This window comes from Odocoileus virginianus, chromosome 3 (genome assembly GCF_023699985.2).
Source record: "Odocoileus virginianus isolate 20LAN1187 ecotype Illinois chromosome 3, Ovbor_1.2, whole genome shotgun sequence".
Lineage (NCBI taxonomy): Eukaryota > Metazoa > Chordata > Mammalia > Artiodactyla > Cervidae > Odocoileus > Odocoileus virginianus.
The window spans coordinates 20,338,263-20,358,785 of NC_069676.1; the positions used below are offsets into that span (position 1 = coordinate 20,338,263).

Here is a 20,523-nt window from a genome sequence, read left to right on the forward strand (position 1 = left end):
ATACTGAAATCACTACACAAAAATTCACCAATTTTTATGTTTTTTTAAAAAACACATGCTGATATGACAGCTGTCACAGTACAATCTAACAAAACTGTTTTAAATTAAGTTAAGACAACTAAGCATTGCTAGAGCCATTGTATGGGAAAAAACTAATGAACCTTTTGGCCAACCCAATAAATTTTGTCTTTTTTCTGTACCTTTCAAGTATAAGATAAAATGAGACCACAGAAATGAAGCTGTTACATGATTAGAGAATACTAAAAGAAAGTATCTCTTATGCAAGTTATATGTTCTTTTCCTTACTATTACCTATAATTATCCATGAAGTAACTTTTTTCCAAGATGAAAGCACACGAAGTTATTGTATTTAGAAATTTCTGAGGGGACATGGAACTTCCAGACTGCTCTGTGCCAGCTATGAATCAGCCATGATTCCTCATCATGTTGTTCGCCCTATATACACAGACTTGAGCCCATTTCTACTAGCACTCATTTAGTGGTACTTTGTAGTGTAAAAGCAAAACTTCCCAAAATGATTGCTTCATTAATTGACTTACAGGATGTGCATTTTCTCACTTAAAAAATTGTACTGACTTCATTTTTTGTTTATAAAAGTTTTATTCTGCATTCACATTTTGTGAGAAAAATATTCATAGAGTATTTTGCCTCATTAGAAATCTTTCAGTGTTTGGCACCATAGAATTAAGATATCTTAAGTTTATAGGGGAACGCAGTCTTACTATTTTGAGCTTATATTGCTCAGTAATTCTGGAGCTTGAGCAGTGTATGGAGGAACTTTGAATGATTCTTAACCCAAGCACCTCAGATGTCACCTCCTCAAAGAGACCTCCCCTACCCACTCATTTCATTGTGCAATTTTCACTCACAACACTAGTAGTTTCAAACTACCTTTAACTTATTGTTTCTTCATTTAGAAGCTCCCCTGGAGAAGGAAATGGCAGCCCAACTCCGGTACTCTTGCCTGGAGAATTCCACCATTGGAGGAGCCTGGTGGGCTTCAGTCCATTGTGGCGGTGGGGGGCGGGGGGGGGGGGGGGGGGCGGGCATCACAAAGAGTCAGACACAAGTTGGCAACTAAATCAAATTTCCAAAACCCCAAAACATATAGAAATTTAGCCCTGTCTTTTTTGTTTACTTTGGATCCCCAGTGCCTAGACCAGGGGCACTTAAGCATTGTGGAATGAATATATTAATTTTTTAAATTATTTTTTATGGCTGTGCTGGCTCTTCATTGCTGCATGTGGGCTTTTCTCTAGTTGCAGCATGCAGGGGCTACTCTCTAGTTCTGAGACACAGGCTTCTCATTGAAGTGGCTTCTCTTACTGCGGAACACTGGCTCACTAGTTGCGGGCATGGGTTTAGTTCCCCACAGAGCATGTGGACTCTGTGGAGTCTGACCCTTGTTCCCTGCATTGGCAGGTGGATTCTTCACTGGACCACCAGGGAAGTCTCGAAATTAGTTTCTTAACCGCCTACAAATAGCATTTTAAAAATTATTAACATTGAAACTTAGCTGTTATGACCACTGATATTCTCTGTGATATATATTCTGCCTATTACTTTTATTTCTATATGAGACCACTTATTTTATAGCATAAACTCGAGCTGCAAATCATGTGAGTTGGTAGCCACTTAAAGAAAAAACAATTTGATTTGTATGCTTGGGTAAATGAAATTCTCAAGTGTTTTAATCTGACCTTCCAAACCACATACCAGTAATTTCCTGACATCCATCTCTGTCCGAGAATTGCATCTCATGGTACAAAATTCCTCATCCTGGAGTGGCAGTGGGTGAAAGAGTAGGGGTACTTAAGATCTATAAGACCAATCTGATCCAAACCCTGATAAACTTTGGTTCCCTAGGTTTAAGTAGTGTGAACGTGCAAGTGTTTGTCGCTCAGTGGTGTCTGACTCTTTGCGACTCCATGGACAGCAGCCGGCCATGGGATTCTCCAGGCAATACTGGAGTGGGTTGCCATTTCCTTCTCCAGGGGATCTTCCCGGCCCAGGGATCAAACTCGGGTCTCCTGCATTGCAGGTGGATGGATTCTTCACCGTTTGAGCCACCAGGGAAGCCAAATTTAAGTAGGCTGTAAGGTCATTTATGAGCAATGTTTTTCTTTGGAAAGGGTATTCTGCCAATTAAAACTCATTTGCTCACAACAGTTTCACAGTTCCTCTCTCCATACCTAGTCACTGAGTGTAAATCTCGAGCCTCCTATGGTTAACTCTTCCAAGGGGCTAATTCCTGGTATGTCAGGGTTCGAGGCACTAGTGGGAAACATGGGGGGGGGGGGGCGGCCCGCTGCCCGCGGGGTGTCTCGGCAGGGTCCTCCAACAGACCCAAGAGCCAGTCTCACGAGTCAAGCTCTGAGCATAAACCACTCCGTGGCCCGCTTGGGCGGGCCTGTGGCCTCGGGCTTAAAGTCCAGCCCGTGCCGCAGTCCCCGGGGTAGGCTCGCGCGCCTTTTCTGCTCCGGGGGCGATCGGACTCCACCAGGGGCCTATGTATGGAGGTGCGAAGCCACATAGATTGAAGAGGGGACGGCGGGAAAGGGTCGGTTGCTAGTGGTGCCCTGAACTTCTCTTGTGTCATGGGCGCGGGAGGTGAAAGCTTCTGTACTCCACAGGCCCTGGCGTGGTCACCGCAGCACCCCGCCTTAAGCTCAGCTAGCAACTGAAGGCGTCACGGAGAAAGACCAGGAGCTGAGTTCGTCCCTCCTTTACATCAGCCACAACCAGCCCCCCGCCCCTCCCCTCCGCGCATGCCCCGCCCCGTGAGCTGCCACGTGAGGCCCTCCACCAGCCAGCCTATGGGCGCCAACTCCGCCCAGGATCCCCGCCTTGCACTCTGCTCTGCGCGCCGCCACGTGATGCGGCTCATCGCCAGCCAATGGACGCCGGCTTTGCCTCGCGCCCCGCCCCGCGCGCCGTGGCCGTTTGAAGTGACTAATTTCTGTCATATGACTGAGGCGCCTATGGGGGTGGCGGGGCAGCTCTAGGAGCGGGGGCCTGGTGAGTGCCCTGAGGAGCGACCCCGGCCTGGCTGTAGCCACCATGGCCCCTACTCTGTTCCAGAAGCTCTTCAGCAAGAGGAACGGCCTGGGCGCGCCCGGTCGGGACGCGAGGGACCCGGATTGCGCGTTCAGGTAGGTCGCCGCAGGGCGAGGGGCGAGGGGCGCGGAGGCGATGGCCTAGTGGGCTGCGGCTTCCAGAGGCGCCGAGGCTTTCTCGAACTTCACGCTCGCGCAGTAGCGTCGCCCCGGGACCGGGATCGGGGCCTCGGTGGGGAGGGGCAGGGCAGCTGCAGACCCGCGCCGGAGGGTTCGAGCGCGGTCCTCCCCCCTCCCCCACGCTCGCCCCTTACCCCCTCGTCCGGGCGGTTTGTTTACGTCTTGCTCGGCGGCCACGCGCGGCTCCGCCACTTCAGGCGGAGCATCGCGGCCTGAGCTTAGGATCCACACGCCTTCCTGGCGACGCGTAGAGTTGGGCGCGGGCTGGATTGGACCTCAACCGCCGTCCTCTGGGCCGAAAAGTTCTCCCCTCCTCCCCGCGGCCGGTCGTCCTCTGGGTGCTGGGTTCCAGCTGGGTTGCTGTTGCGGAGAGAGCAGCACGTTTTGGCCAGCCTTCGGAGTGTAGAAAAGGCTGGAGGAGAGTGTCGGCAAGCTGCCGTTCTTTCAGATTTCTTGTAAATCCAAATAGAATACTGAAGTGGTTTGCCATTCCCTTCTCCAGTGGACCGAGTGGTCTGAATGTTGTCGAAGGAGAAATGTGAAACCTAAGAGGTTGTGCTTATTACTGACTAGAATGAAGCTGCGCTGAGTTAAATGAAGCATGGGCCTAGAATTGACCATCCCGTTGGAACTGTTACTAAAAACGAGTCTATAAAAATTGACAACGATACCAAGATATTTTGTGGTATTACAGGCTTGGTTATTTTTTTGTTACAGTACCTGTTGCTGGTAAAAAAACAAAACAAAAAAACAGTTTCTTAAGATTGTAAGACCCTGGAATATAAACCTGAATTCTAGAGAAAGTTTAGTTTCGAAACTTCATTTGATGAAGAGATTATGTCTTTCAGACAGGCTTCATACTTGTTGCAGTGTGGAAACTTGTTAATGTAAGTAGGCTGAATGTCAAATGTCACTCAAACCTGGTAGGATAGCAAAGAGCCCAGTAGTACTAGGAAAAAGTGAGAATCTGTTAAATTTTGCGACAGTCACATTCTGAAATGACTGTACCGCACCGGTTTAAAAAGTTTTGCTAACTTTAGAATTATTCACCCTCTCTCACTAATGCAAGCCCCGTTAGTAAACATTCTGTACTATGTGAAATTGAAGTAGTAAATGGAAAGAAATTTCACTGACTTTTAGAGGAAAAAATATCTCAGAGGTGAACATCTTGGAATAGTGGTTAGTGAAGACAGTTATCTAGCTTTTGGTTTTTTCTACTGGAAAGTAAGTGTCTTGCCATGCTTATCTAATGACTTTCTTTAAAGATTTCTTTAGTGTTTTTCTTTTGAAAAATGAAACTGCAGTCTAGATAGTACTACATTGAGCCATCCAGTAAATCAAGGGTCAGTAGAAAGCAAGTTTAGGGGCTATATTAAAAAGGTGACGTTTGAATAGGCTTTCTATTTCTAGGCAGAGATTTACTTTGAGGTATCTAGATTTCCAAGCATCTCAAGTAATTGTAAGAAAGTTTTATTTTTAAAAAAATATAAGTCTACAATATGGTTGTGTAACACTACTTTAGAGTTGCCAAAGCACTTTCTCATCAGTTATCTCATGTGATGTTTCACAACAACCATGTGAGATAGGGCAAGTAGCAGTATAGATAACTGCATGATCCTTTTTTGTGTGTAAGAATGATGTGTAAGCACAATAACTGCAGTGCAATATGGAAGGTATTTAAAAAATATAGAAGTGTACGTGTGAGAAAATGAAAAGTGAGTAATGTCATACATATACCTGCTGCTGCTGCTAAGTCACTTCAGTCGTGTCCGACTCAGGCTCCCCTGTCCCTGGAATTCTCCAGGCAAGAACACTGGAGTGGCTTGCCATTTCCTTCTCCAATACATATACCGAGCAACTTGCAAATTTGATCAACCTAAGCTTTGTGTGTTTTTTTAAACAATTTCATTGAGCTACAATTTACATACAATGAAATTGAGCCATTTTAAGTACATATGAATTTTGTTTCATATGTGTACACACAGTTGTGTACCCACAACCCCAATGAATTTTTAGAACACTTCATCACCCCAAAAATTTCCTCATGCCCCTTTGCTGTCATTCCTTAACCCCTCCTCACCCAGGGCAATCACTGACCTGCTTTCTGTTTAATGATAGAAGTTTCTATTTTTTGTAGAATTTCATGTAAATGTAATCATACTGTTTTTAGGCTTCTGTGTCTGGCTACTTTAACTCGGAGTGATTTTGAGATTCATCCAAGTTGTTGCCTTTTTCCTGTAGTTCCTTCAGTTTTTTTTTTGAGGGGAGGGAGGCTGGTGCTGAATAGTGTACCACAATTTGTTTATCCATTCACTGGTTGGCAGACATTTTGGGTTCTTTTCAGATTTAGGCTGTATTGAACAGTGCTGCTGGTGAACGTTTGTGAGCAAATCTTTATGTGGACATGCATTTTCATTTTTCTTGGAGTGGGATTGCTGGGTCATATGCTTAACTTAAAAAAAAAAAATTGCCAAACTTTTCCAAAGTAGTTGTACTATTCATAGTCCCACTAGTAATGTATGAAGGTTACAGTTGCTCCAGATTGTCTTCAAAACCAGATGTCATTAGTCTGTTTTTTGTTTTTTTAAATTAATTTATTTACTTGGTTTTACTGGATCTTAGTTGCGGCATGTGGGATCTAGCTAGCTACCTGATCAAGGATGGAACGAGGGCCCCCTGCATTGGGAGTTTAGAGTCTTGGACAATGGACCACCAGTGAAGTCCCATTAGTCTGGTTTTTTTAATTAAAAAGATTTTTTTGTATTATAAAAAATACCTAACATAAAATTTGCCTTGTTAACCATTTTAGAATCTTAAAATTTTTTTTTCTCTTGGAGTATAGTAGATTTACAGTGTTAGTGTTAATTTCCAGTGTACAGCAAAGTGAATGTTATACATATACATACATCCACTCTTTTTAGATTTGTTTCCCATACTAATGGGTATAGTGGTATCCTGTGGTTTTAATTTGCCTTTCCCAAATAATAAACGATGTTTAGCATCTTGTTATGTAACTCAGTTTTTTGAATAGACTAAAATTTAGTTTTTATATGAGTATACAATGCTTTCCTTTCTAGAATCCTTTTTTGGTTTTGTTTTAGTCAGCCTGAGTTGTTAAATCAGGCTTGGGCACAGTTAGCTATTGGCAGCTAACTATAGCTCAGCCTGTAAGTCAGTTCCTAGAGTAAGCAGTATACAAGGTCCAGTGGTGATAAGCCAGCAAAGGATAGGAAAGACTTGAGACAGAGAAACCTTAGGAGCTTTTCAATATTCCTTTCATAGTTAGTCCATTGAAAAATAGCAGGGATTACCCACTTCCTTTCAGTCTTAAGTTCCTTACCTGAGAGGTTTCTGGTGCTTGTCCTGTCTAAGTTTCCAGAACTTGAGATGAATGTAGCATGTCACAAGAAGAATATTATTGTAATCATTTATAAAAGTGAAACAGTAATTTGTTTTCATCTTTTAAAGAATTTGGGAAAGACTGCTTTCCAGGGGAGGATACTCTTTATATTTTCTCCATCAGGATACTTTTCAGTGGAAGTAAGAGTTCAGTGTAAGTTCAGTAACTTCAGTACACATAAAATAATTGCTTTAAAAATAAAATTCTCTGCGGTTTCCCTGGTGGCTCAGTGTAAAGAATCCAGCTGCCAATGCAGGAGGCACAGTTCAGTCCCTGATCTGGGAAGATGCCACATGCTGTGGAGCAACCAAGCCTGTGTGACACAACTGTGGAGGCTGTGCTCTGGAGCCCGGGAGCTGAAGTGCTGAAGCCTGTGGCCCTGAACGCTGTGCTGTGCAACAGGGGAGACCTCCGCGATGGGAAACCTGCGCACTTCCAGAGAGTAACTCCTGCTCACCGCCACCAGAGAAAAGCCCACTCAGCAGCGAAGACTCAGCACAGCTGAAAATAAATAAAACTATAAAAATTAACAAATGAGTAAATAAAATTCTCAGGACTTCCCTGGTGGTCCAGTGGGTAAGACTCCACACTCTCAATGCACAGGGCCTGGGTTTGATCCCTGGTCGGGAAATTAGATTCCACATGCCTCAGCTAAAAATCCTACATGCTACAACAGAAATCGATGATCCTATATGCCTCAACTAAGACCTGGCACAGCCACATAAATAAATGTGTGTATGTGTGTGTTAGTCCCTCAGTCATGTCTGACTCTTTGCGACCCCATGGACTGTAGCCCGCCAGGCTCCTCTGTCCATGGGATTCTCCAGGCAATAATACTGGAGTGGGTTGCCATTTCCTTCTTCAGGGAATCTTCACTCAGGAATCGAACCTGGGTCTCTTGAATTGTAGACAGATTATTTTACCTTCTGAGTCACCAGGGAAGCACAAATAAATATTAAAAAGGATTCTCTTCATCTAAAAATGGTGTTAAAAATAGCAGCTGTGCGGCATTGTCATGAGGTATATTAGTGAAGGTAGCAGTAAACTGCCTTGTGTTAATAAGCTAAGTCTTAAAATATTCTTGAAATAAGTCTAATTTCATGAAGAAGATTGTTTAAGAGGTAAATGTCTGTAGGATATGATTCATGTTTTGTTCAAAAAGCAGTTTCTGTATTTTCATTTTATTCCTAGTGCATGAACATTTGTTCTTAAACTGTAGCAGGAGTAACAACCTCTTAATTGGTTTTTCTGTCATCACTGTTGCCTTTCTGCAAACTGTTTTCAACATTCATCCTTTAAAAAAAATTGCTAATTCAGATGATGATCAGCAGGGCAAAATGATGTGGAATTAAAAATCTCCACAACACAGCTATTTTAAGGATTCAAAGAGGTAAGTCCTGTTGAGCACTTACTGCAGTGCTTAGCACATGACTTTCACAACCAGAAGTTGTTACTATGATGATTTCATTCTTATGTATAAAACCATTCAGTTTAGGACCAAACTCTTTAACATGGCTTGTGGTCGTGTGGCTTTTGTGAAATCTGTAGCTTCAAGTTTTTAATTTTTTAAAATAAGGTTATTTTTAACTTAGCTGTTATACTGTTATCTGATTTTTTTTACCTATTAACATTGTATATTTATTTATATACAGTAAATATACCTGTTAATATCATCTAAGTCTATATTCAGATTTTCTCAGGATGTCTTTTTACAGTAGGTTTGTTTGAATCAGTTTCATATTGAATTCGTAATTATGTGCCTTAACTAATTTTTATTCTATAAGAGCCTCCCTCCCTTTTAAAAACGTTTTTGTTTTTAAAATGGGTCATTTTTTCTATGAATTTACGCCCATTCTCTTTTTGACTGTTTGATCTCTAATGGTTTCCTTTAATTCACTGGTTCTCAGTCTATATTTTAACTGGACCCTCCAGGTGATTTGGAATGCTCAAGTTTGAGAACCACTGCTACAACTTAGTCTCTCTTTCCTGAAAACTGTTGGTTAGATACTTGACTAGATTTGGGTTCAGGTTTTTTTTTTTTTTTTAATTTAAAATATTCAACAGATTTTGCAGTGTACTTTGTATTGCACACGTAGTGTCTGGTTGTCCCATTTTTAGTGGTGCTAAGATTGATTAGTTGGTTTCAGCCTATTCTTCCATTATAAAATTCCTCTTTCACTATTGGTTTTAGCATTTTTTGTTGATTATTGCCTGAACCCACTATCTTGTTAGGGGATGCAAAATGGTAACACCCTGATTCTTTATCCTGGTTCTTCTGCGTTTATTTCTTCGTGAACTTTCTCTTACCACTTACTTGATTATTTGCTATAGGAAAGTCAGCACCAAAGTTTGTGTATCACTTTTTAGAATAATTTATACTGAGTTAAATGAATGTTTCCGTTTTAATTATCATTTTTTAGTATTACCTCTTGGGTGTGTTTTAATCCATTACAGTCAAATTGGCCCCATATTTGGCCAGAGGAAGACTTCCTAAGTTGACTTCTGTGCCCTTTAACATGATCTGATCTCATTAATCTTTGATAACTTGTTGCTTTTTTCTGGCCTTGTCTTAATCTAGGTCTCTCCCTTTCCTATGATTTTATCACTTTGGATTTGTTTTAGGTTCTGGGATGTGCCATGCTGTGTTGTTCTTTGTTTTGGGTATAATTTCACATAGCTTTTTGTTTAGCTTCTTGTTGTGGTCACCTGGACTTATCCTAATTATTCTTTCTCCAGGAAGCCTATTCTGATTTCTCCCTATGTTAGATTTCACTTTGGTTTTCTTCCATAGCTTTCTTTATTTCCTTCTGTGACATGTATGACAGCTGCCATTACTTGTCCACATCTCTCTCCTTTGCTTGCTTGAGAGCACTCTTCAACTTCAAGGTGTATTTTAGAGTAGAGTTAGAACCTTGTAAGCCACATGATGGGTTGTTTGTGGGGAGCAAATGCCTAGGTTCTGTCTGGAGCATGTAGGTAAGACGCTGTTTTCCAGGGAGAGACTGTAGTACTGTGGAGGCCTATCTTGAACTCCTTGTCAGAAGGAGCAGCCCTTTCCCCTAGTCTTTATCAGAGCACACTGTTTGTATCCTCCACAGTTCTTTTTACAGTTTATCGTCTCTCTCCCTCAAGTTCACATTGTTGAGTCAATGTATATAGCATAATGTCTACATCTGTGGTCAGTAAATATTTTAGAATGAACACTAATTTTAAGAACAGAGAGAATCAGAAGTTCTGTTTTGGAGATTTGGTCTGGTTTTAATTACTATTGAGAGATTTATTTGAGAGTTTAATAAAGTAAATCCAGAGTTCCAATAGAGGTTGGACCTGGAGATAATGAACTTGGGCTTATGGTCAATATTAAAACTAAGGGAACAGATGAGATAATATAGGAAAAGGGGTGTATGTAGATAGAGAATTGCAAAGAACAGGTTTCGTCCTGAGGAAATCTAAAATGTACAAATGTGGGAGAGGAAAGTCTGCAAAGAAAGAATGGCCAGAGAGAGAGGGAAAAGGCCAGTGGTGTGTGGTGTTGGGAAAGCTCAGAAAGGGAAGTGTTTAAAAAATGATGGAGTGATGAACTGTTGTGTTAGTTGGTTGCTGACAGGTCTTGTGGGATGAGAAACAGAAAAGTATCTGTTGGGTTTGTTAAGTTGGAGATAACTAGTGACCTTAGTGATTTTTTTTTTCTTTTTTTTTGAGGGGGCAATATTTTGGGGGAAATGTGAGATGTGTATTAAATGAAAAGGGAGGAAACGGCCTCACTGCTAAAGCTTTCTATTTCTGTAGGGAAAACAATCTGTAGTGTTCTGTTATCTTTTCACTTTGAGTATTCTGATTTTAGGTTGCATTTTGAACTTCTGAAGTTCTTAAAGACTGGTTTCTTAATATTATCAGTGTTCATAAAAATCATATTTCAGAAGTTTTTTAAATGACTTTAAACATTTGTGTTTTCACAAGATTTTTTATTTAAAAAATAACACCCCTCAAATTATACCTTTTATTCTTGTGTTAGAAATAGTAGAAAGTTATAGTATTTACAGAGAATTCTGTGAGATTGTATCTTTCTTATTAAAGTAAAAACTGAGAATTTTAAGTTAAACTTCATGTTAATGCTCTGTGCTATCAATATTTGGTTCTAAGAATCTAATTTTGTTATAGGAAATGCAGATATTTTGTTGATTTACGATTCCATCTCCTAAGTAGTTGTATTAGATTTGTTTTTTAGAACCATATTTATTGAAAGAAAGTAGTTTAATAAAAAATATAGCTTTAATATTCAACTTAGGAAATTTGGACTTTATTTCTTACTAATATAATAATTATTGTCTTAAATCTTGCTGAATTTTAAGTTATCTTTTCGGAAAGACTTGTTTAAAAAAACTCCCCATGTAAAACATAACAGCCACGTGTGTGTATCTGTGGCTGATTCATGTTGATATGGGGCAGAAGCCAGCACAACATTGCATAGTAATTATCCACCAGTTAAAAACAGGATTCCTAAACTCTTCTTATACAATCTTATTTCTGTTCCTGACACTACCATTCTCTTAGTCTACCAAGTTGAAAGTCAGAGAATCATCTTTTATTCTTTCTTTCTGGTTGCTTCATTTGGTCATTTGTTAAATCGTGTAGATTCAGATTCTGCAATATCTTAGTTCTTTTCCATTTCCCACTGCCATCATCTCAGACCTTCAATGGTTTTCATAAAAACTTGCCATAACTTTCCCACCTTGTGTATATTCCCCTCTATACCATTCTGCTAAATTGACTTTCTTAAACCATATTCTGATCCATGCACTCAGAAATCTCCTTTGACTGCCTGTCTCTTAATAGAGGATTTACCTGTGCCAGGTACTGTTTTAAGTGTTGTATACATACTAATTAATTCATTTATCACAATAGCTTTATAAAGTAGGTCTGATTATTCCTCTTTCATAGATGAGGGAATGGAGGCAGAGAGAAAAGTTAAGGACCTTGTCCAAGATCACATAGTAAGTGATATAATTAAGATACAAATTCAGACATTTGAGTTCCAGTACCTTTGCTTCCCAAGTGGTGAGTGGTGCTGGTGGTAAAGAACCTCCCTCCCCAATGCATGAAATGTAAGAGATGCAGGTTGAGTGCCTGGGTGGGGAAGATCCCCTGGAGGAGGGCATGGCAACCCACTCCAGTGTTGTTGCCTGGAGAATCCCCTGGACAGAGGAGCCTGGTGGGCTGTGGTTCATGGAGTTGCAAAAAGTTGGACACAACTGAAGTGACTTGGCACAGACACCAACGCCTTTGTTTTTAATAATGTCCAAACTTTTCAACTTGTCATGTCAACCTCCTGTAGAGTTGTTCCCAATGTTTCCTATATGTGTAACCTTGGGAAATAGTATCGTGTCCTCATTAAAGATGCTGTGTGTGTACACATGTCAGAGTAGAGGAGTGGTTACTGAAGAGATAGTCCCAATACCCATTGTACCTACCATCTTAGAGTTGTTTTGAGGATTTAATGGTGTGGTAGTCTCTTAAATGGTAGAATTCCTTCTCACACTTCCTCACCCTTCAGTTTATTCTTTCCAGTCTTCTTTCTGATTTTTCCTCCAGCTGTGAAATCTGAATTAGACTAGGAGTTTGATGTTTCTTTAGAATATTCTGGTTCATATGTTTGCACATTCCTTGGAATTATATGGCTGTGACACATCTGTCTTTGAAGCTCCAATAGAAAGCACATTTTCCCATTATGACAGTTACTTTCTTGGGTTGTAATTGCTTCTTATGTATCTGAATACTTCAGTAGATTTTAAGTTTGATAGGGTACTTAGAACCAAGTTCCATGTTATAATTTGTTTAGTGCTTTATTTCTGGTGTTTGATTCACAGAAGGCATTCAAAAATATTTGATGAATGAGTGTTGAATAAAATAGTTACTGAATTGAAGAAATTTTATTTCCTTTAACAAAGATATTTCTGTTTTGGGTTATTTGCCTAGTCATTTCTCTGTAATTTAAGCACATATTTTTTGACATCAATGTTTACCAATTTAAAGGAAAATTTCATTATTATTCATTATTATTTCATTTCAAGTTGAAAAATTCATTATTATATCAATAAAAAATTTTATTATTATTTTAAGATGCCAAGAATGGTCTGATTTTGCAGAAATATGTTAGATTCTCTATTTATATTCCTTATAACACCTCATACTTTCCCTTCCTACTATTTTTTACATTCAAAATTTGTGTGTGTGTGTACACAGTCTTTTCTGACATACTTAGTATATGCTGAGTGGATACAAAACTGAGTAAATGAACTCAAGTACTTTTTTTGGTAATGGGAGTTTATTTCAAGAACGCAAGAGGTTTTGAGGTACCATGGAATTTCTTTTCCATTTGAGCATTCTTTGTCCTTAGGCCTTTTGATTGTTAAGCAGACCTTATGGGGAAATGGGGCAACAATTTAACGTAGATCTTTGGGGACACAACCAGAGCTCTAGGGATCTACTTCCTTGTACTCCCATCACCCAGTATATAGTATCCCTTGATGCAACAGCATTTTATCCCAAGTCACTCCAGAGAGATTATACCTTAGTGTAATCCTGATAGTATCAGAGTTGGTGTTAAGAATGTGTGGGATTGTGAGCCATTTCAGTTTATTCTGTTTTATGTTTATGATTGCATTTGTAGGATGCAGCTGGCAGGCTCTTAGCAACTTTCTGGCCTGCTTTTCCACCCTATTGTGGTCTGTTACATGATTTTTAAAGTTTTCTATTTATAGCAAGAAACTATAGATTGTGACATTAATGCAAGGTGAGTAAAGTTGAATTGTGATAGGATTCCCACAGCGATATTTAGTTTTATATTGGTTTCTATTAATTCCTGATTACATTAGAATATAAAACATTTATACTATACATTTATAGAATGCAGAAATATAATAAAATTATTTGTGAATAACTTCAGCTCATTTCAGTTGCTCAGTCGTGCCTGACTCTTTGCGACCTCATGGACTGCAGTACGCTAGCCTTCTTTGTCCGTCACCAACTCCTGGAGCTTGCTCAAACTCAGGTCCATCGAGTTGGTGATGCCATCCGACCATCTCATTCTCTGTCGTCCCCTTCTCCTCCTGCCTTCAATCTTTCCCAGCATCAGGGTCTTTTCCAGTGAGTTGGCTCTTCACATCAGGTGGCCAAAGTATTAGAGCTTCAGCTTCAGCATCAGTCCTTCTAATGAATATTCAGGACTGATTTCCTTTAGGATGGACTGGTTTGATCTCCTTGCAGTCCAAGGGACTCTCAAGAGTCTTCTCCAACACCACAGTTCAAAGGCATTGATTCTTTGACAGTCAGCTTTCTTTATGGTCCAACTCTCACATCCATACATGACTCCTGAAAAAACTATAGCTTTGACTATGCTGTCTAGGTTTGTCATAGCTTTTCTTCCAAGGAGCAAGCGTCTTTTAATTTCATGGCTGCAATCACCATCTGCAGTGATCCTGGAGCCCAGGAAAATAAAGTCATGTTTTAAATTTTCTCAAAGAAATGTCTGAACATAGTTTAACCATCAGACAGTAAAACCCCATGTTAATGCACCGCTTGTACTTAGATTACCCAGTATATAGTATTCCTTGAGTGACTCCTGGACCCTTGGAACTTCTGACTGGCTAGCTTGGCATGCTCTTCACTTGTGAATCTCATTCTAAATTAAGAGGTGAAATGTTTTGCCCCCAATATTATGACAGGAATTTACTTAGAGTAAATTTCTCCAACCCAGTCCTGATCCTGGATGCAACTGCTTTTTTGTTTGGTGTTTGTTTGAGTATTTGTTCTTATATTTATAAATAATATGAATATACTGTTTTATTAAAAATTTATTCATTTTAGACATTATCAGTTTCCTGTATTGGTAAAGATTTAGATCTTAAGCTTGCATACATATACCCATACTCATGTATGCCTTTCCCTTCTTCATTCTTCCAATATTACAAATTTTGGTTAGTTTAAATAATCAAAGTTAACTATTTTGTTGTATTATAGAACATTCACTGCTGAACTAAATATATTTTATGTTTTATTGTACTTAAAAAAAAATCTCTTGGAGTTAATTGCCTTTTTTTTTTCTTTTTACTTTTTTGGTTCCCCTTATTTTCTTTGGAATCTTTAGCTTAAGAACTCCATAAACAACTTATTTCTTTTAGTGCAACCTTCTTGATAATTGGTTAGTTAATTTTTTTTCCTCATGGATATATCCATCTTGGAGCCCTCTGTCCTTCTCTGGCTCTAGCTTGGATTGCTGCCCTTGAGTTCTGCTCCATAGCATTGTTAGAAGCCTTCCTTTGCCTTCCTCCTGGAAATTCCTTTGACCTTTTAAAGTTAGGATCTCTTGTAGGCTGGCTTCCATGACTTCTTCCTTTTTGGATTGTTCCCTTGTTTTGGTAGTACCTGTCCCTTTAGGAACTTCCTGAGAATGATTGTTTGAGATAAATTTTTTGAGACTTTGCCCATCTGAAAAAGTGTTTGTTTTTATGTTTGGCCCATCTAGTAGATTCAGAGTTCTGTGTGGAGAATCATCTTAACTTTGAAATTGGAAGGTATTGCTCCGTGGCTTCCAGTATTGCTGCTGAGACGGTCAGAGCCATAACTCTCAACCCTTGGGAAGCTTTTGGAGTTGTCTCAGTTTTCTCTTTATTTTGTTCTGAAATTTCACAGTGATATATCTTTTTTTTTTTTTTTTGGATTCATTTGTTTATACGTGATGGGCCTTTCAATCTAGAAACACTGTGAGGGTGGTGCAACTTGGACAGGTTTCTCAAGAAAATAAAGATCTGTTATGTATCAGGAGTGAGTGAGGAGAGGGTGGAGGTCACTGTCACGTCCTGTGGAGGATGTGCTCTTTGCTCCTTTGCCTCTCCCTCACCTTCCAAAGGACCTGACGTGTCCAAGGTCTTTGCTTCTCAGGTGCTCTGAGCAGAAGAATTCTGTGGTGGCTCCAGGACATTCGTTGACATTTAGGTTGTAACTGCTTATGTTTTTGAAAAGTCATTTGCTGCTTTTTTATCTGTCAAATGTTTATTGAAGTCTCTTTATCCTTGAAATTTTTCCTTTCATATTCTTTTTGTCTTAAATATATATTTATGTATATGTGTATGTGGTGTGTGTGTGTATTTACACACGTTTGCACACACACTTCACTTACCATCATTTGAATGGGATTTTAATATATCAGCACACCAGTGTTGCACCTGTGTTTAACTTGGATTTCTTAAAAAAGTTTTTTAAACTTTTTCTTAATGAAAAATTCCAAACAGAAAAGAAAGAGACTATTAATAACAATATCAACCTGGGCCTCCTTCATTGCAGGTGGATCCTTGACTGTCTGAAGCACAAGGGACTTAATACTATTATTTGTTATTGCTGGAATATTTTAAACTCCAAATGTTCTGTCATTTCATTCATGAATACTTAAGTATGACTCTCTAAAAGATTACTGTTACCCTGGAAATGAGCAGTGATTCCTTAGTATTTAATACTCAGTCTATGTTCAGTTTCCCCTGATTGTCTTGGAAATGTCTTTTAGAGTTTGAAGTAGGATTCTAATTTGTTTTTGTGCTTAGTCGCTCAGTTGTGTCCAACTCTTTGCGACCCCATGGACTGTAATCTGCCATGCTCCTCTGTCCAAGGGGATTCTCTAGGCAAGAATACTAGAGTGGGTTGCCATGCTCCCCTCCAGGGGATCTTCCTAACCCAGGGATCGAACCCAGGTCTCCCATGTTGCAGGTGGATTCTTTACCAACTGAGCCACCAGGGAAGCCCAGTTTGTCTGTAGAATATTGTATACTTTGATTTGGATCTGATTTCATCTTCACCGTATCCTTTTCCTTGTTCTTTCTCCACCTTATTTTCTTTAAATTGAGAGTTAGATCTAGAGACTTGATTGAATTTAGGCAGAGTTTTGTGTTTTTGTTTTTTTTTTGTATTATGTTGTTCCCTGAGACTACTTCATAGATGTGATGTGTATTTGTTACTGCATTTTATCTGAAAGCACATAACCTCTGGTTGTCTCACTTTAAGTGGTGCTAAGTTTGATCAACAGATTGAGGTGGCATGTTACTGATTCATTCTTCCATTTTAAAGTTGTCCATCAACTGTTTACCTAATGGATTTATTGTCTGTTTATGCTGATTATTAAATTATTTCAGTTAGTTGAATGTTCAACTGCCCCTTCCAGGGCTAACTAATTCCTATAGATAGCAAAGGACAACTCTAGGGGTGTGCCTTTCACGTGCAAACCAGCCAATCCTCCTTTGGTTGTACCCCCCAAGCACCTCCTTTATTGAGTTCTTAACACTCCTGGGCCACTGTCTGCCTGCTCTTATCACCCAGGGCCAGGTACCAGCCAATTGGGGACAGTTTCTGTACTGTGGAGACTGCTGAAATTACTCAAACTAGCCAATCCTAAACCTGCTTAGCTTGTTTACTTTGTCATTCTTTTCCTGTGAAAACACAATAAAAGTTCTTGCCACTTTTTTCTGTCTTTCCTTCTGACTCCTTACCCACCCATGTTGGCCTGGTGTGATGTGGCATTCTTCCTAATTCTGGGGAATTGTGAGTATAAATTTCTTCCTTCATGGCAGTTATTTCCATGTCTGTCTTACCGTACTTCATTAAAACAAATCCTTTGTTCATTTTAAAGCTGGTATAGTTTTATGAGTTTGAACAGATGTACACAGCTGTGTTAACAGCCACTACAATCAAGATGTAGAACTTTGTGTAACTATCAAAGGTTCCCTTGTATCTTCTGTAGTCAGTAACCAACCCCTGCGTACCCTGCCACCAGACAGTTTCTAATCTGCCTTCTGTCACTGCAGATTAATTTTGCATATCTTAAAATTTCATGTAAATGAAATCCTACCATATATACTCTTTCATATCTGGTTTCTTTCACTCAGCAGAATGTTTCTGAGATTCATCCATGTTTCTGCTTATTTCAATAGCTCATTGCTTTTTATTCTATTATCACATTCCAGTATCATTTTATCAATAGCTAAAACTTGTTTATTGATACACCAGTTGATGAATATTTGGATTACTTCTGGCTTGAGGAGGTATTATGTAGAAAGCTGCTATGAACATTCATGTATAACTCTTTATATGAGAATGTTTTTACTTCTGTTGGATAGATAGCTAGGAGTGGAATTGCTGGTTTTTAAGCAAATGTGTATTTAACTTACTAAGAAACCACCAAGCTGTTCTCCAAAGCGGTTGTCCCAGTTTACTTTTTCACTAAAAATGTGTATGATAATTCCAGTTATCATCAATACTTGTGGGTGTGTATAGTGGCATCTCGTAGTTTGATTTGCCTTTCCTTCATGCCTGGTGATGTTGAGCAAAGTTTATGGTATTATTGCCTATTCGTATGCATTCTTTTGTAAAATCTCCCAACTACTTTCTCCATTTAAAAATTGAAGTGCTGCTTCTTATGTATTTGGATAGACTTCTTTATTTGGATAAAAATTCTTTGTTAGCTAATTTTCTCCTGTGTGGTTTGCATTTCTTCTTTTAGTGGTATCTATTTTCAAAGGTCAAAAGTCTTATTTGGTGAAGTTTCTAGTTCATTGTATTTTAAAGATTTTATATTTGTGTGTGTATGTGTTTTAAGCAATTTTGTCCTGCCTTAAGGTCAGAAAGATTTTTCTCTTGTTTTCTTTTATAAACTTTATAGTTTTTGAGGTTTTATGTTTAGGTCTATGACACATTTTGAGTTAATTTTTACATATAGGCTGAGCTTAATATTTTCCACACAAATATCTAGCTTATCCACTACCATCTGTGGAGAAGCTATCTTTTGATTTTTGCTTAATTACCATATATTAACATGTCTTTCTTTGTATTGATATATTCTGATTCAGGAGGGATTTCCTAGTAAACAATAATAAATGCCATCCTTTGTACACTTGAAGTCGTATAGTATAAGATTATGCATGTTTTTGAAACGTTCGTGTGGTATGGTAAATTATGAAATTTTATTCTGATAATGAACCAAAGCACAATGTCCTTTTACATAATGTGTTTAGTAAATAAGAATGTTTACTTTGGGATTTAGTCTTAGCTGCACATGAAAACTGAAAATATTTTTATTTTGTTTTAGCTGTCTAGGGAGTGAGACTGCTTTTAGTAGAATTTCCAGCTCCCAAGAAAGGTTGAATCCAGTGTCAGGGATTCTGTGTATATCTAAAAAGAGAACACATAGGTAGCAGGTCAGAAAAGGAATGACCTTCATTTTCTAATTTGCTCATCAGCAAATTAGGTTCTCAAGCTGATGTATACATTAGAATCACCTGTGATCTTCTTTAAACTCTTCAGATTGCCCTACTTGGAATTAATTCTTAATCTTCTAGGGTAGGAGTTTGGACAGGTGGTTATTTTGCTTTGTTTTGAAGCTCTTCAGCGTGATTTTGCTGTACAGCCCAGGTTATCACTCACTGATAATACTCCAGTTTTCTCGTTTAATCTCTCAATCATCCTAAGAGATAAGTAGTTTAAGCTCAGTTTGCACATGAAGAAGGTAAAACTTAATGTGATTTTATACCTTTCTCCACAAGGGATATAAACAAGAAAATTAAAGAAGACATTAAAAAAATGACCTTTAAACATTTTGAATGGTGGTTAACCTCATTAATTAAAAATTGCAAGCTGTCAGTCTAATAAAGGTTAAAAGCAGTGATATATTATTACAGCAGGAGTGGTAAAGCAAGCCCTGGTCTGTGATTGTGAGAGTGTATATGGGTACAACTATTTTGGAGTTTTGGAGTGCAGCAGTTGTGCAAAAGTGATCATGTAAGCATATTCTGATGTTTATTAAAATTTTATTTGAAGTTATTTCCAATTTGTTACTGTGGCCATAATTAGGAGATTTATTAAATAAGTTATGGTTATATATTGGAACACTGTAGCTATTAAATAGAACACGGTAATCTGTATTCCCTGGTGGAGATTTACACATATATTAAATTTTTTAAAGTTACAAGATAGTGTGCAGTGTGATGTTGCTTTTATAAATGCATGAGACTTAAACGTTCAGCACTTATTATTATGTTCATTTGTACATACATAGGAAAAAGTCTAGGTGGAAACAGAAAAGTGTTGAATGCTGAGAGTGGCTAGGTCTGAGAAGGATTGGTAGGATGGGTTTTTCATATTTTATACTTGTTTGTTGTTTTGTATTCACCTGGCAGTAAGATCTGTTGCTTCTGTAATTTTAAAAAGATAGAAAAATGAAAAATGTAATTTGATCAAGATCAACACAAATGGTAAGTGGCATAGCTAGGACTTGGAATTATCAGCGTCCAAAGGAGAAATTTTTCAGAGAAATATTAACCAGTGTGACAATGAATTTTAACTGATTTGTAGTAGAAAAGCATTTATAATTTTTTTATTTAAAAATTTACATACAGTAATTCCCTTTTTGTGGTATAAAGTCCTATGAATTTCTTAAACTTTTTATTGAAGAATAATATAATTCAGAAAAGTGTTCACATTTTGACTATTCAGCTCAATGAATTTAGACATGTTGCCCGGTCTGGTACCCAGTTCAAGAAATAGAATGTTGCTTGTGTTTCTGTAATCTTCTTCCTGACCCTTTCAGCTCCTACTATCCTGACTTCAAACATCAGGGATGCATGATGTTGAGCTTTATATTAATGGAACCACTCACAAACTCTCTTCCTGTCTGGCTTCTTTTTTCCCTCAGTGTTATGTTTGCATTTTTCTTTCTAGTGTATGTAGTCTAGTTCCTTGTCATTCCTGTAAGCTAGAATTTCCCTATTGACATTTGGATGGGGTAATTTTTTTGTTGGGGGGGGCTCTTCTGTGCATTGAAGGATT

General features: G+C 38.7%; 1 protein-coding gene across 2 annotated transcripts in view; it reads left to right on the forward strand.

Moving 5' to 3' along the window:
• Window positions 1-2,974: 2,974 nt before the first annotated feature.
• FNIP1 (folliculin interacting protein 1) overlaps window positions 2,975-20,523 on the forward strand; it is a 131,521-nt gene continuing 113,972 nt past the window's right edge. Inside the window, exon 1 of one of the 2 annotated variants that reach the window (XM_020900698.2) lies at window positions 2,975-3,173. In XM_020900698.2, the coding sequence (XP_020756357.1) occupies window positions 3,082-3,173 (92 nt within the window). In that variant the 5' untranslated portion in view covers window positions 2,975-3,081. The remainder of the gene's footprint in view (window positions 3,174-20,523) is intronic. The other variant, XM_020900706.2, reaches the window with a different exon arrangement.